This window comes from Chelonoidis abingdonii, chromosome 13, assembly GCF_003597395.2.
Source record: "Chelonoidis abingdonii isolate Lonesome George chromosome 13, CheloAbing_2.0, whole genome shotgun sequence".
Classification (NCBI taxonomy): domain Eukaryota; kingdom Metazoa; phylum Chordata; order Testudines; family Testudinidae; genus Chelonoidis; species Chelonoidis abingdonii.
Window position 1 is genome coordinate 3,426,029 of NC_133781.1, and position 15,337 is coordinate 3,441,365.

A 15,337-nucleotide genomic window follows, 5' to 3' on the forward strand; every position below is an offset into this window, starting at 1 on the left:
TTGGTCTTGGGTCGTTATTCAGTCTGTTCTGGCTCTCAGCTATGAGAGGTCTATTTCCAGTCCTTCTAAATCTTCTGTTTCCCAGTTGTAGTACAAAGGTAGCAAATATAGTCTTTTAAACTGTTTCGTGTATTTGCATCTGGTGTATCTGGCTGGTGGAGACTTTATGTGTATTTGGCCATATATCTTTAAACTGTATTGTTTTTGGGTAAGGCTGTTGTATCCCTTTTCTATTGTTTATTCATTTTCTATAAGTTGAAACACCTGTATCTTATCATCTAGATTACAGAGAACTGTTATTCTATTCTTTCTTTCTTTTTTTATATTAAAATTGTGCTTTTAAGACCTGTGTTTTTTTTTTCTAGTTGACCCACCGAAATTGGTGGGAGAAGGAAAACAGGGGGAGGGGAACTGCTCTCTGTGTTTAACTCTCCTAGTGTCCCGGGCGAGAGAAGCTACGGGGGAAGAGAGAGAGAATCTTTTCTGTTTCCTGTTTTTGGGTTTGTCTCTTTGTGGAAGAAAGGAAGACATGCTTCTTGGTATTGTTGATTAAAGAGGTTGCATCCGTAACTCTCAGTTAGCCTAGAGAGGAATTCTGGGTGGGGAGAGGTGGGGGAATGTTTATTTCCCTTTGTTGGTAGACGCAGAGCCTCTGAGTCTTGGGGTCCCAGGGAAGGTTTGGGAGACCAGAGTGAGCCAAACACTGGCAAATGGCTTGGCGCGCGATATCAAATCTAAGCTGGTAATTAAGCTTAGAGGGGTTCATGCTAGCTTCTCAGGTTATGAACGCTAAGGTTCAAATCTGAGTAGGAAGCTATGACACATGCCTACTCTGATTTCCCACAAACCTGCCAGAAAGATATCTGGCTTGTGAGATTTCAGGTGGGTTGCTTTACTTTTGCAGAGTGCAGGGTTCTATATTTGGCTTACAATGGAAGGCTGTAGTTTTAACTATAGCTATGGAGAGACAAGAGACCAGCATTGTTCCAGAATATACATTTGTTGACCAGAGTCCTTCCTGCCATGCCTTTCTGTCTCCATTTAGGAGGGAAGAGAAGGACGTTTTGATTAGCTGTGGCCACCAGGGGGCTCTGGTTCTTGTTAAGGGAGGGAAGCTGCTGCCGCCATTGCTTTTTCTGTCCAGAGTCTGATGCTCACAGGCTGAATTTCCTGGGTCACAGGAGGCTGTTGAATCCCTTCGTAATTGGGATACTGGGCTGGGACGCTGCTTCTGCTCCCCAGCGGAGTCTGTGAGGGGAGAGATCTGCAGTGCCCCCTCTTCTATGCCCAGCCCGGGGGGCTTTCTGCGGCAGCTGGACCCAGCCCCTGGGGCAGCCCCGGACTCTGCCGACACCAGCCCCTGAGCCGGAGCCTGCAGGTGAGGGGAGAGACCCGGGGGAAGGGCTGGGGCTGGGCAGGAAAGTGACTCTGCATCACCAGTCCCTGCTTGCCCCAGCTCTGCTCTCAGGGGGTGCGGTCTGCGAGTCCCAGAGCTGCTGCCCTCCCTGACCCCCCCCCCCCCCCGGCTCTGCCCGCCTAAGCGCCTGCAGGGACCGAGTCTCCCAGCCGAGGGGAGGGGAAGGAAGAGGGGGCAGGAGGGAGACGGGAAGAGACTGGCAGGGGCAACAGGAGCAATCAGTGGGGAGGAAGGTCCTGGCTCCCAGCCCTGCCCAGCTCCATTCCCTGCAGCACCCTGGGGGCAAACTGACTTTCCTGGGGCAGAGCTGGGAGAGGAAAAGCCAGTTCCTGCTTCTGTCTGGTCCCCGTGCTGCTGGGGGGATGCGCTGCCTTGGGGACAGTGTCAGGGGCCCCTCCATAGGTATATCTCCCCTGCATTGTAAATCCGGGTCTGTGGGACCCAAGTGTGCAGACTTGGTGTTCCTAGGCCCATGCTTTTGCATCCACACTGTATGGTGTACTGGGTTTATGATTTCTGGACCTGAGCCTCACAACCTTGCTGACCCAAGTCAAAACTTCTGATTCTGGGGGCATAACCCAGCCTATGATGGTATTCCAACAGCCTCCCTAGCTGATGCTGCTCTAGGCCTCGGCGCATTGTGGGAAAACTTAACTGTCTGTTCTGTGGCACTTGACCCGAAGTTGCGTCAGCCCGCCAACACATCCAGCCGCTTGCTAAGCCGTATTCGCACTGCCTGCAACCAGTGCTAGTGTAACCCACACACCACCTGGGTGTGGTGTTCTGTCCCCACTAGTGGCACTGAGACCACTTAGAGATTAATGAGTCTGCTATAGACTTAGCTAAGGGCCATGTGGCTTTTTGCTCATGCACAGTCCTCGCCGAGGACTGTGGTTTGTCGGTGTTACACTAGCAGCATAGGTGAAGCACTGTTGGAAGTTCTGTGGTCTGTATTATACAGGAGATCAGGCTAGATGTTCACAATGGCCCTTTCTGGCCTTGGGATGTAGGAATCTATTGAACTGGTCCAGCTTCCACTTTTACTCCTGTTTCAGGAAAGAGGTGGAGCATCCCTGAGATACTGTGGACGTTGCAGTGGTGTTTTCTGACTTTCTGAAGACACCTCTCAGAAGGAGGTGCAGACATTCCAGACTCCAACTGGCAGGAGTGGCTCATGACTTGCTGTTGCCACAGATTCTCCATATGTAGACCTGTGCTTCTGAAGCAGGGCCATAAGTACAGACTGGTGGGACCACGTTGTCTTGCGGACCTGGGAAGACCAGGAGGGGCTCCAGAACTTTCTCATGGAGAAGCAGAGATTCCTGGAGCTGTGTAATCAGCTTGCCACAACCCTCTTGGGTCAGGACACACACGAGGGAGGTCGTGCTGGTCCAGAAGCAGGTGGCTATAGCCATCGGGATGGAAGTGGACTACTCCTGACTGTTAGAGGTCCATGGCTAACCAGTTTGGTGTGGGTAAGTCAAAGGTTGAGGTGTGTGAGGCCATCAGGACTGTGATTTATCCATAAACATTATCCCTGAAATAATTGCTGGTTTTGAGAGAACAGGCTTTCCAAATTGTGCTGAGGCCATCAATGCCCCCCCGCCCCATAGTTTGCCCTCTTCAAGAACCACCTGAATACATAAACCACTAATGTTACTACTCCATCATTGTGCAGGCCTCGTCGACTACATATGCGTATTGATGGTCGCTAATGTTGGCTGCCCTGGAAAAGGGCATGATGCTGGGTTTTCTACAGATCAGGACTTTACCTACAGGCAGGCAGGGACAGTATTCCCACCAAATAACATTGTTGTTAATGGAATACCTGTTCCCACTGTTGTTCTAGGGCAGGGGTTCTCAGTTTTTTTCTTTCTGAGCCCCCTCCCAACTCCGCAGCTCACCTGTGCCAGAACAACTGTTTTTCTGCTCATCCAGGAGATTAAAATTCAGGGCCGGCATTAGGGGGTAGCAAGCAGGGTAAATGCTTGGGGCTCCATGCCACAGGGGGCCTCACAAAGCTAAATTGTTGGGCTTTGGTTTCAGCCCTGGGCGGCAGGGCTCAGACTTAGGCTTCAGCCACTGACAACGGCCTTGGGCATCAGCTTTCAGCCTTGGGCCCCAGCGAATTTAATGCTGGCCCTGCTCTTTGATTTATTTTGGCAGACCCCGTGAAACCTGCTTGCGGCCCCACAGAGGCCCCGGAACCCTGGCCGAGAACAACTGTTCTAGGGGACCCCGCGTAGCCTCTTTTGCCATGGCTTATGAAAATGTGCCCTGATCTCAGAGGGCCAGACAAATGATTTAATTACACCTTCAGTTTACTACCTTTGGGTTTACAATCCTTTTAGGTAGTCCACTTTCTGGAGGGCATAACAGTTCTGGAGATTCCTGAATGGCAAAGGGATCTTCTATTCCAAGATACCTGAAGCAAGTCATCTAAATGCTTGCTAAAGAGCTTTTCAGGCTTATAGTGACTGAGCAGCACATATACAGTTGGAGGGTCTAGTTACCTTCAGAGGAGGCCCTAGAAAGTGTGCCCTACTGCAAAATGTGACCACTCATCTGGAGTTCCTGTACTGAGAAAAGTCTGCAATCATCAGGATTGGTTGAAAATTCATGGGGAAAACAATAGGATGTTATGTTTGCCTGCAGATGTATTGCAGCCTCCCTGAATGCTCCCTGAAATAATGCAATGACCCAAGAACTGCTTGTCCTCACAACACTGGCCCTGATCATACTTCTGTAACAAAGGATTACAAAGCACTCCCTCCCCGGAACATTTATGGACTCATAGTATGGGGCCTGTGGTTTACGTACAACCTCCTGGTTTATATCAGGCCGTTCATACGGCACCCATGGACTACATACTCCCCCCGCCCCCAGTTTTGCATAATCGTTCAGGTGGCTCAGGATGCTCTGGTATGGCCAGGTCACACGGTGCGGCATACTGTCGGGGAGGGCAATGTAAGATTCTTAATTTCAACACCCCAACAAAACAATGTGCACGTGTCTAGTACAAATTTTTACCATAGCTGCATGTTTAACTTTTCTTTTCTCTTATCGGTATCCCTTTTGAATTTCACATGGGGGTGGGAGTGGAGGTGGGGGTGGGGCTGATGCCAAGGTACTGGTGTGCATTCTGTCAGCTTGTAGTAATAATTTAATTCGGTCGTAAGCTGGGAATCCATCCCATGTGTGTTTTAATAACAACAAACTTGGAGGCAGAAACTTAATGGGTTCTGGTGCTACTTCTGCCTGTTCCACCCGTTCTCCTTCAGGCATGCTGAAACAGCTCTTCTGAGTATGGACCCAGGATGTGTTGCAGCTTTTCCAGCAGCAAAGCATCCCCAGGGACCTGCGTGAGCATCAGAGATACTTCCTGAGCTTGACCCAGAGTCGTCTGGCTCTCCTGGGGTGCTGCCTGAGACTCAGGAGATTGTCGTGCACTGCTGTGGACTCAGGGCTTGCTGCAGTTCCCAGCACTAGGTTGAATTCCTTGTCTAAGAGGCAGGTAAACAGAATTGTGGTTGTCATCCCTGACTCCTACTAGTCGGTCTCAAGCCACCGGATTCATTCTCTGCATTGAGCAATGGTCTGGTCAATCTCCAACATTGCCAGTTTCTCTGATATGTCCTGGTACACAAGATCGTATCTGGTACTCTTGCTGAAGTCAAGCACCACACTTGCCTCAAACCAGAGCATCACCAGAATCTGTCTTTGTTCCTGTGACCAGCTAGCAATGCACTTGGTGGAGAGATGGCCTAGGATATCTTCTTACTGGCCATAGCTAATGCAGGAGATGGTAAACTGTGCTTATAGTTCAGCAGTCAGAATAAAAGGGAAGGGTTAAATGCTGAGCAGCTGGATGTGAACCAAGAGGGGTTGTTTCTGGTTCCTGGGAATCAAGTGGGTAGTGTTGGGTTAGAAGGGCTGAGAAATATAGGCCCATGAGATTTCAGGAAAGCGTTGGCAGACTTTCCAGACATGAATCTGGTGACCTGGGCTTGATCTATGTTCAGACTGCAAAATGACCGTGCTTGGACCTGAGTCCCAGTGGGACTTGGGCTCAGACCCAACATCCCTGGTGGGTCTTAGGACTCAGGTCCTGACGACTTACTGACCCAAATCAGAAGGATTTGTGTGTGAACAGTAGGAGGGGTTTGGGCACAAACCTGTGCCTGAATCTGGGTTTACAATGCCATGTAGCTATACCCAAAGCAGCTCCTTAGATTCCACTCTTTTCTGGCATTTGGTTCAGAGACCCTGTTACTGGGAAGTGCGTAACAATATTTTTGTGCATTTTGTTTTGCTGCTCTATAATAAAGTGAACAAGCATTTTCCTAGTGTGGCAAAGTCTAGAGCATCTGTCTGCAGGAAAAGAGCGTAGGGGGAATTGGGGTGTGAAGGCCTAAAGCCCCTTCAGAAACCAACTCGGTCACCCTTCTCACCCAGACAGGCTGCAGAATAACATCCTTGTTTCACCCTGATGGTCCCATTATCCCAGGGGACGGGAAAGGGAAATGCCTGAGCTGGCTCCCCTGAAGACAGGGATTGTCAGGTAGCTGTTGGGGGAGAGGGCGGCGCATTCATGGGGGCGGGGGCAGGATAGTAATAAAGACTTATTATGATTATGAATTGCTTAAAATAAGGCCTTTTCTTTTTAGGAACAACTGTTTGGGATGGGGTGGGAATTCCCTGATCTCTGCATTCAGAAACCAGAGCCCTGAAGTGCCCATAGATGGATAGGCAGGGGCTTCTGGGAATAGTTTCTGGTCCCAGAGGGGCAAAAATCCAGAGCCTAAAAATACAGCAATGAGTGTATCAGAAACAGCTAGATAGGATAACTGTCCAAGTAACTCCAGGGAAGTTCTCACAAACTCCTAGTCCTGCCCAAGCGCAGACACGGCCTCCCAGCTCCCAAGATAGACCAGACCAGAGAAACAGAAGTACCAAGACCTGAGGATGCAGCTGGATTCATTTGTCATTGTAAAGGCACAGACACTGTCTCATAACTCAGCTTTTCTGCTGACAGCAATTTGTGTATTATTGTTTCGGTTAATGGGCACAAAAAATTTGCCTTTGAGACAAATTAAATTAATGCCACTTAAAACCAGCGCCAGCAGCACCCAACAAGTGTCCATCCCCCATAAACGCCAGCCCCTTCCTCCTCAAAACCAGGTCAACAGCTCAACCCTGCAGAATCCTCTGAACAGATATGGGCTAGTTTGGACCAGGTGAGATGAGGAGTAGATTCCAAAGTATGAGGGAGAACCAGTTGCCATGCTCTGTGGTATGAGAGACGTGTGTCCAAAGGACAGACTCTGGGATGGAGGGTTCCCAGCACATCTTTTTCTGTCACAGGCATAAGAGAAGGACTGTTTCTATTTATGGAATGCACAAAATTTGTTTGCAAAGTCTGTTCTTCCCAAATCGCTGCTTACTGCTGAGGGGACTTTTCATCTTCTGGATATTTGGTGACATCATTTCCCTTGCTATAGGTCTGGGCAGTGATTGAGTCGTGTCCTGCAGTGTCTGGAGATGCCAGAATCCCCTACAGGGGGTGCAGCGTGTCTCTCACTAGGAAACTTCCCCAAAGGGCCTCTATTATTGCTGAAGGGTAATGATGCAGTAGCTTAGTGACGCCATGAAAAGTGCACTTTGTGTGCCAGTGCCTGTTGCTTCTAATCTGACAGGTGAATTTTCTCTGGAGAGGAAATGTGATCTAGGGAACTAACCTGGCACTCTTGAGATTCAATGTTAATTTCCTACTCTGCTCCAGATTCTATCTGTGATGCTGGGCAAAGTGCTTCCCAGGCCCCAATTTGCCACCTGTAAAATGAGAATTTTTTTTTTATTTGCCTAGGAGCTGCTCTTGTGGAGCAGGACCCTGCTGTGCTAGGCACTGTACAAACAACAAAAAGACAATTTCTGTCTCAAGGAGTTTGCAATCTAAGTAATAATAATAGCTCTTCTCTGTCTCACATGGATGCTTTGAGGATAAATAGATTATGAGGTGCTGAAATACTAGGGTGATGGTGGTCAGATAAGTGATGGAAATATCTAGAAAATAGCGATTAATATCAGATTGCAGGATTCTCAGCTATATTCAGAAGGATTACGGATTTCCTCCTTTATTCTTGGTTGGCAGGTCATTCGGATTGTGACTCTTACAACTGCATGAACCCTGTACTCCAGGTTTTTTGGTTTTTTTTTTTGCTAGGCCCCGCTTTGAAAGTATTTCAGACTGTGATAACACTCCCCAACCCTCAGAAAAAAGTGATTGCAAATTACTGTACATATTCATAGGAGCACTAAGCGAAGCACGTAATCATTATCTCTGCCGTCAGAAGCACTGAAGCCTTTCAAAAAGTGAAAAGCAACAGTATGGTAGTGCCACCCTTACTTCTGCACTGCTGCTGGCAGCAGCGCTGCCTTCAGAGCTGGGTAGCCAGAGAGTGGCAGCTGCTTTATTCCCCCCTCCCGCTCCTATTCGCCTTTCCTCCATCCTCTTTGGGAACTGGAAATATGGTAACCCTAGCAAAGGATCTAAAGGTTATCACAATATTTTTTGTGATCGCACAACTCCCCTACAATAGCTTTGAGATCCCCTTTTGGGTGAGGACTTTAAGTTTGTGAAACGCTGCTATATTCCTTTTGGAACTCAGTTGTGCAGCTAATGTGAGATGCCCCATTCTCAAAGAAACTGGGTGTAAAACCTTGGAACGTTCTTTGTTGGAAAGACACAAAGAATATATAACAGACCCTGATCTCACATATTTTCCTTCCCTCTGCAGGATTTCTGATTCACCCTATGTGATCTCCTGGATGGAACGAGGCGATGAGCTGTGGGGGTCCCAGATCTCCAAGGATTTGAGGGACTGGAGATCCCAGGAGGCATGTGCGCCAGTGGGGAACTCATTCAGGCAACTCAGAAGCCCTCAGGTGCGTGAATTAAGAAGTTAGGATTTCTGCCAAAGCCCTGGAGTTCCCCCAGTTCTGCCTGATATCACCCCAGGTCTCCAGCAGGTATTGTATCCTCCTGGCAGACGCCGTTCATGGCTTCCTACTCACCCTTGTCAATAAGCTCCCTCTCTTTCCCCCTTCCTTTCTCTGGGGGTTCAGATAGGCTGAATTGGCAGGATTGACTCCTCTTCTCTCTCCTCTGGGTGAATTGGAGGGTTTAGGGGGGATTTGACTCCTGTTTTTCGTCCCTCATGATTATTTCACTCCCTTTGCAGTTTCTGTTCCTGACACTCTTGTTCTCCCTGTCAGAGGCAAGGACTCATGTCCAGATTCTCTCCATTTATTGCAGCTGCAGAGGGGATGGTGAATGAGGATGTGGACAGTCCCCAGCAGAATGTCCCTAAGGAGCTGGGGCTGCAGGGGCCTGGTCAGGGAGACAGTTGTGGGACTGACAGCAGCTCAGAAAGGCAGCAGAGAAATTGCTCAGGAAAAAGAAAGGTTCAGTCCCTTTCATGTGACAAAGACTTCAAGGGTGAGAATGTCCCCCAGAGCTACCCAACTAGAGAGAATATATACTTGGATACAGAGTGTGAGGAAGGGTCTGGTCTGCACTCAGGCCTGGGACAACATCAGACAGCCCAGTGGGGAGACAAAACCCATCAGTGTGCTGAGTGTGGGAAATGCTTTTGTGGGAGCTCGAACCTGATTACGCATCAGAGAATCCACACGGGAGAAAAACCCTATCACTGCCCCAACTGCGGGAAAAGTTTCAGCGTGAAATCAAACCTCACGACCCATCAGAGAATCCACACGGGAGAGAAACCCTATAAGTGCTCTCACTGTGATAAAAGGTTCAGCCAGAGCTCAGACCTCACTAAACACCAGCGAATCCACACAGGGGAGAGACCTTACAGATGTGATGCATGCGGGAAAAGCTTCAGTCAGAGCTCGCGGCTCCTGACACACCAGAGAGTCCACACAGGAGTGAAACCTTATAAATGCCCTAAGTGTGGGAAAAGCTTCCGCGTGAGCTCCCATCTCACTAAGCATCGACGGATCCACACGGGAGAGAGGCCTTATCTGTGCTCGGAATGCGGGAAGAGCTTTAGCCAGAGCTCAGACCTCACTGCCCACCAGAGGACCCATACGGGGCAGAGACCCTACGGATGCCCTGACTGCGGGAAAAGCTTCCGCCAGAGCTCGCACCTCGTTAGACACCAGAGAACACACACAGGTGAGAGGCCCTTCAGATGCACTGAGTGCGGGAAAAGCTTCAGCATGAGCTCAGAGCTTCTCGCCCACCAGCGAACTCACACAGGTGAGAGGCCCTTCACCTGCCCCAGCTGTGGGGAGAGCTTCGGCCAGAGCTCCACCCTGGTCCTACACCAGAGAATCCACAGCCAGGAAAAGCCCTACAAATGCCCTGACTGTGGTAAAGGCTTTGGCCGTAGGTCACTCCTCATCCTGCACCAGAGGATCCACCTGGGGGATAGACCCTACAGCTGTGGGCACTGCGGGGAGAGCTTTACTGACAGCTCCAACTTTGTGAAACATCAGAAAGCCCATGTGGGAGAAAAGCCCTACAAATGCCCCGAGTGCAGAAAAGGGTTTGTGCGCAGCTCGGATCTCATTAAACATCAGAGGATCCACGCCGGGCACAAGCCGTTCACATGCACTGAGTGCGGGAAGAGTTTCAGCGAGAGCTCCAACCTGCACAGGCACCGGAGGGCCCACACGGGGGACCGGCCCTACAAGTGCTCCAACTGTGGGAAGAGCTTCGGCCAGAGCTCTGACCTCATCAAACACCAGCGCACGCACATGGGTGACCGGCCCTACAAATGCACTGACTGCAGGAAAAGCTTCAGGCAGAGCTCGGACCTGGTCAAACACCAGAGGATCCACAATGGAGAGAAGCCCTACAAATGCCCAGACTGTGAGAAAAGCTTTAGTGTGAGCTCAAGCCTTGCCTCACACCAGAGAATCCATGTCGCAGCGAAGCCCTATGAGTGCCCTGAGTGTGGGCAAAGCTTCAGCGTGAGATCCACCCTGTCTACGCACCAGAGGATCCACAGTGGAGAGAAACCCTTCAGGTGCTCTGATTGTGGGAAAGGCTTTGGCCGCAGCTCCAACCTGGTCAGGCACCAGCGGATCCACACCGGGGACAGACCCTACCGGTGCTTGGACTGTGGGAAAAGCTTCACTCAGAGCTCGACCCTTAATAGACACCGGAGAGTCCACATGGGAGAGCGGCCTCTCCTGCTTGCTGCATCAGAGTGATGGACAAAGCCAATGATATCTTGGCCAGCTGGCCAGAGGGTTATTGGTACACAGGGCCTGGCCATACACTCCTCATGGCTGTGCCCCTGGGCTGGCATGACTGCAAATGATGATTTTATTATCCATATAAATGTCTAGCCTTTTCCTGAATCCTAGTACACATTCCTCACCTCAGTACTTTCTTGGGTCTTTTCCTGGAGGCCTGAGTTCCCTCATGCCAGCTGAGGCCTTGTCTACACAGGAAAGTTAAGGTCTGAATTTAAACTGATCTAGTTATCCCTGTTTAACACCCCCAGCCCCACATGGAAGCTTTTATTCCAATATAAGGGTGGCCTTTTTCCAGTTTAGTTTACAACATTTAGCCACAGGAATTAAGCAAACTGAATACGGCACTCTTATGCTGGTATAACTGGTAAAACTTTCCCCACACAGAGAAGTCCTGGAGCTCTCTGGTTTCAGGAACTTTGTGAAGTCCCCCGCCACACCCCATCAAACAGTGGAAATGCATGGATGTCTTTTCAGTGATCTGACAGGCTTCTTCAGGTCAGTTCAAATCTTAACCCCTTCCTTTCTGTTTTCCCAAACATCAGCATTAGCTAGCCAGTGGTGGAAATGTCTCAGACTTGGCTGAGTTCATCACTGTACAGCAGCATCAGCCACTTTCAGTGGTGGGGATGGTTCAGTGATCCACATTTGTTGGGGGTGGGGTGGGGGGGAAGTTGATAGAAAGCGAGCTGAAAGGGGCTGTTCAGATAAAATACCCACAGCAAACACTGAAAAAGGATCTAGATTCTGTTCTCAGTGATGGTAGGGTGAATACTGAGTGGCCCCACCAGACTCAGGGGAGTCACTCTGGATAAACCTTGGTGCAGGATAGAGTGGAATCTGGCCAGATGGGGTACATCTACAAAGTGGGAAAAATAAAACCCCATAGTGGTGAGTTTACGAGCCCAGGTCTATAGACTCAGGCTTGCAGGGCTCATACTAGGAAGCTGAAAATAGCTGTGTCAATGTTCTGGCTTGGGCTGGAGCTTGAGCTCTGAAACCCAGCCTGAGCTGGAAAGTCCACATGGTAGCACAAGCCCCAGTTCGTAGACCTAGGCTCTGAGACTCACTGGGATATTTTTGCTGTGTAGACATACCCGTGGCATTTAATGGTTTATTATCTCCTCTTACTCTCTGCTAAGAACTGTGTTGTTACAGTGGGAAGATGTGTACTCCACAAGTGTGTGTTTCCCCACTGGTTCCTATAAGGCTTCCTGTATTAGCGGTGTTGCTTTCTGAGCAGATTCAGTGAGCCAGGAAATACAGCAGTATTTTACCAGAGGAATGATTTTTTAAAGTGGAAATTAAAACTTATTTCTGTGCAGAATGTCTTCCCCGAAATCTGGGAGACATCAGCACAGCCACTGAAGAAGCCGGAGATGCATTTGCCGTAATCCCCGATATCATTTATTTCATCTCAGTGCTGCTTTCACACTTGTCATTTTGTTAAACGTCCTTTTTCTTTGAGTGCATTTGTCAGAGTCCTGGTGTGGATGCTGGTTTTGCTCACTGTTCATGGAGGCCATTTTTGTTTACTGCTCATGCTATGTATCAACATAGAGCTATGCTGATTTATACCAGCTGAGGTTCTGGCCCAAAGAGAGTACAGCTGGGATGTTTTAAAGCTTAAAAAATATAAAAAAGTTCTATAAGGTCACATCCAAGGTACCAATGCAGCATTGTTGTCTACTGTATATTTATAAGACATCAATGCAAGAGATGTCCTCTGTGTGTCATGGATCCACAGGGTCTGGTTTATGTGTCCACCTGTAACCCTGGGGAGTGACCTCGATAGACTGCCAGGTCCCAAGGAGCCACACAGTTCCACAGGGTGCGGCCCATGGCTTCCAAGACTAGGCTGGTGGCACCAGTGATCCCGGTCTGTCTCCGTGACTCCCTGCAGCAAGTCCAGCAGAGCCAGTCTCCTGTGAGAGGCTTGTCCTGTACTCCTCCAGAGCACAATGTTTCCTGTAAAGTATTTGCAGCGACACCAGGAAGCCTTTTCAAAACAAGGTAACAATTTATCAGTCAGCTGGCTCACAGAATCTGAAAGTCCATAGGTTAGCATAGAAAGGAAAAGAGATGAAGACAGAATTTGGTCTGGCCTATGTCAGGGGCATCCTAGCTCTTAACACAGTCACCTGGCGCTTTTCCCCTCCAAAGCTTGTCTCTCTCACCAACAAAAGTTGGTCTCCTCTTTCTTCTCCAGCTGGGAGAGCCTTCTTTCAGCAGGGAAGCCAAGCAGTGTGGGAAATCTCCTTCCTCTTGGCTGTTGGTTGCTAGGTGTTACTGTTCCCCCCACTGGGGTTTCCATGGTCTCTTCTGATCCACCATTTACATGTATAGACTTTATTTAGATTGTTAGTGATTCTGGTTTCAAGCCCACCTGCTGAGTTAACAGCTCATCCCTTTGCTTTACACTCAGGGCTTGTCTACCCATAAAATGCTGCCGTGTGGCTTGCACCACTGTAGTGCTTCAGAGAAGACACTACCTATGCTGACGAGGGGGCTTCTCCCATCAGCGTAGGTATGCTTCCTCCCTGAGAGGCAGTAGCTACATGGATGGGAGAATTCTGTTGACCTAGCACTGTTTACACACTGGGGGTTGGGTCGGTTTAACTGCATGTTCACAGGTGTAGATTTTCACACAATCCTTAGTAATGTAGTTCTACCATGGCAATGCAAAGCCCAGAGGAAAACTGAGGCGCACACACAGGCATCATAAAAATACTACCAAAGCCCCCACATTCATCATATTACAGAAGTCATGTACAGACGAGCATGCCCTTTCCCTAACCCCACAGTAAACCCTACTTAGACAGTATACTACAGATGGCATGTAAGAGCACAGAGTAGGGGTAAAAAATCGATGGCCTATATAGACCGCCAAAATTCACACCTCACTGAATTTCATAGTTGTCCTGTTCCCTGAATTACACCTAAGGAAGGCTGCACAGTTGGGTGAAGGAAAACATACAGTGGATGGATTCTATTAAAATGAGTGAACTATACCCCAAAGGGAGTAGAGAAGTTGCATAAAAAACCAAAGGCTGACATTCTCAGACTTAGACTCAGGGTTTGTAAAGCCATTCAGGTGCTTAAACTTAAGAGTGGGGTTGCTTTTTACCCTTTTGCTGAATATATTTTGGGAGGAACTTTTCCAGGCCAGAGGCTTGCCTCCCCTGGCTCCATGCAGCCTAGTTGAGCTGTGTGCCTGGATACAGTCCTTAATTTCACCCTCTTTTTTTTCTTGCTCTTTCTCCTCTGATGCTGTGTTCTCTTCCAGGCTGGTACTACTTTTAAAAGCTTTGTTTAACTTATTTTGCAACTTTCTACCACCTTCCTCTCCTCTCCTCTCCTCCACCTACCCTTTCAAACCAGAGCGTAAGAATCCCTTATCCAAGGCTAGGTCTCTAACAGGGGCCTTTTGTCTTCTGTGGGGATCTCTAGCAGACAACTTTGTCCTGTCCATGGACAGCTCATTCTTGTCATAAGGGGCTCCCTTTGACTCCCTACAAAGTCCCAGGAGAAAGTAATTTGAGCCAATTGGCTAAAATTAAAGTTAAAAATTAAAAATAAAGGGTTAAGGAACCATTTATTCACCCATTCTGTGCACACACTCCGACCTACAGCATCCTGCCACCAAAGCCAGGTGTTGATCACGTAACAGGAAGTAGGAGACAGGCTGATGGCAGATTTGGATACTACTTGAAAATGGCAAATGAAAACAAAGAACTTGAAAACAAAATTGTTTCAACTTGACAGAAGCATTTTGGTTGACTCAAAACTAAATGAAAAACCAAACCAAAGATTTCTAGTCAATCAAAATATTTTGGAAGATTTGAAACAAAATGTGTTTGAGTTTCTTACTTTGATGAAAACCAAAAAATCCATTATGCACTCACTTCTGCTCTCTGCTACTGTTTAATTCTATTAATAAATGAAATACTGATAGGAAGGGAACAGGAGGATCTGAAGTTTATACCTTTTTGGATAAAATCTGACAAAAGCTTTTCTCACCAGCTGAACCTACTTTTATAGACTACCATGAAGTCATGGGAATGTTGAGAGAGATTATTATTTCAATGAAATAATTTTTGAAGCACAAACACCTGAAAGGATTCCCCACAGCCTGTGGCTAGAGCCTTCAATAAAGAATTAAATTCACTAAGATTAGCAAAGATTTTGAGAGTGCCAATCCCTAAAAGACCTACATGGATAATTTCAGGAGGTTTCACATGACTCACAAGGAAGAGGGTTCTATAGAAAAGTTCTTACAAATATACACAGTCCAAGTATTTTAAAAACCTGCCTTGTCTGATGGAGCAAACATGTCTCTATCCTTGAGCAGATCTAATCATCACTGTGGAGTTTGAGGGGAGCCCAAAGGGGAGCAGTAATTGAGGTTAGATTTTAAAATCAAGATTTGATGGCTATTCCTACCCACCCCCACTTTTCACCTTTCTCGGTGTTGTCCTTAACTGCCCTGTGATGGCCTGGTCTACACTACAAAGTTAGATCGACATAACTCCAGCTCCCTCCCTGCATTTCATTATGATTCACCCCTTCCCTTCATTGCAATATCACCTCCAGAGAGACAAAGGGGAACCCAAAACTGGGACCATTTCATGT

General features: G+C 48.2%; 1 protein-coding gene across 1 annotated transcript in view; it reads left to right on the forward strand.

The window, feature by feature from the left end:
• Window positions 1–1,179: 1,179 nt before the first annotated feature.
• The window catches only part of LOC116824943 (uncharacterized), a 480,271-nt gene continuing 466,113 nt past the window's right edge, over window positions 1,180–15,337 (forward strand). Inside the window, 4 exon segments of the mRNA XM_075071952.1 lie at window positions 1,180–1,378; window positions 2,473–2,892; window positions 8,215–8,362; window positions 8,659–10,557. Coding sequence (XP_074928053.1) covers window positions 8,705–10,557 — 1,853 coding nt within the window. The 5' untranslated portion in view covers window positions 1,180–1,378; window positions 2,473–2,892; window positions 8,215–8,362; window positions 8,659–8,704.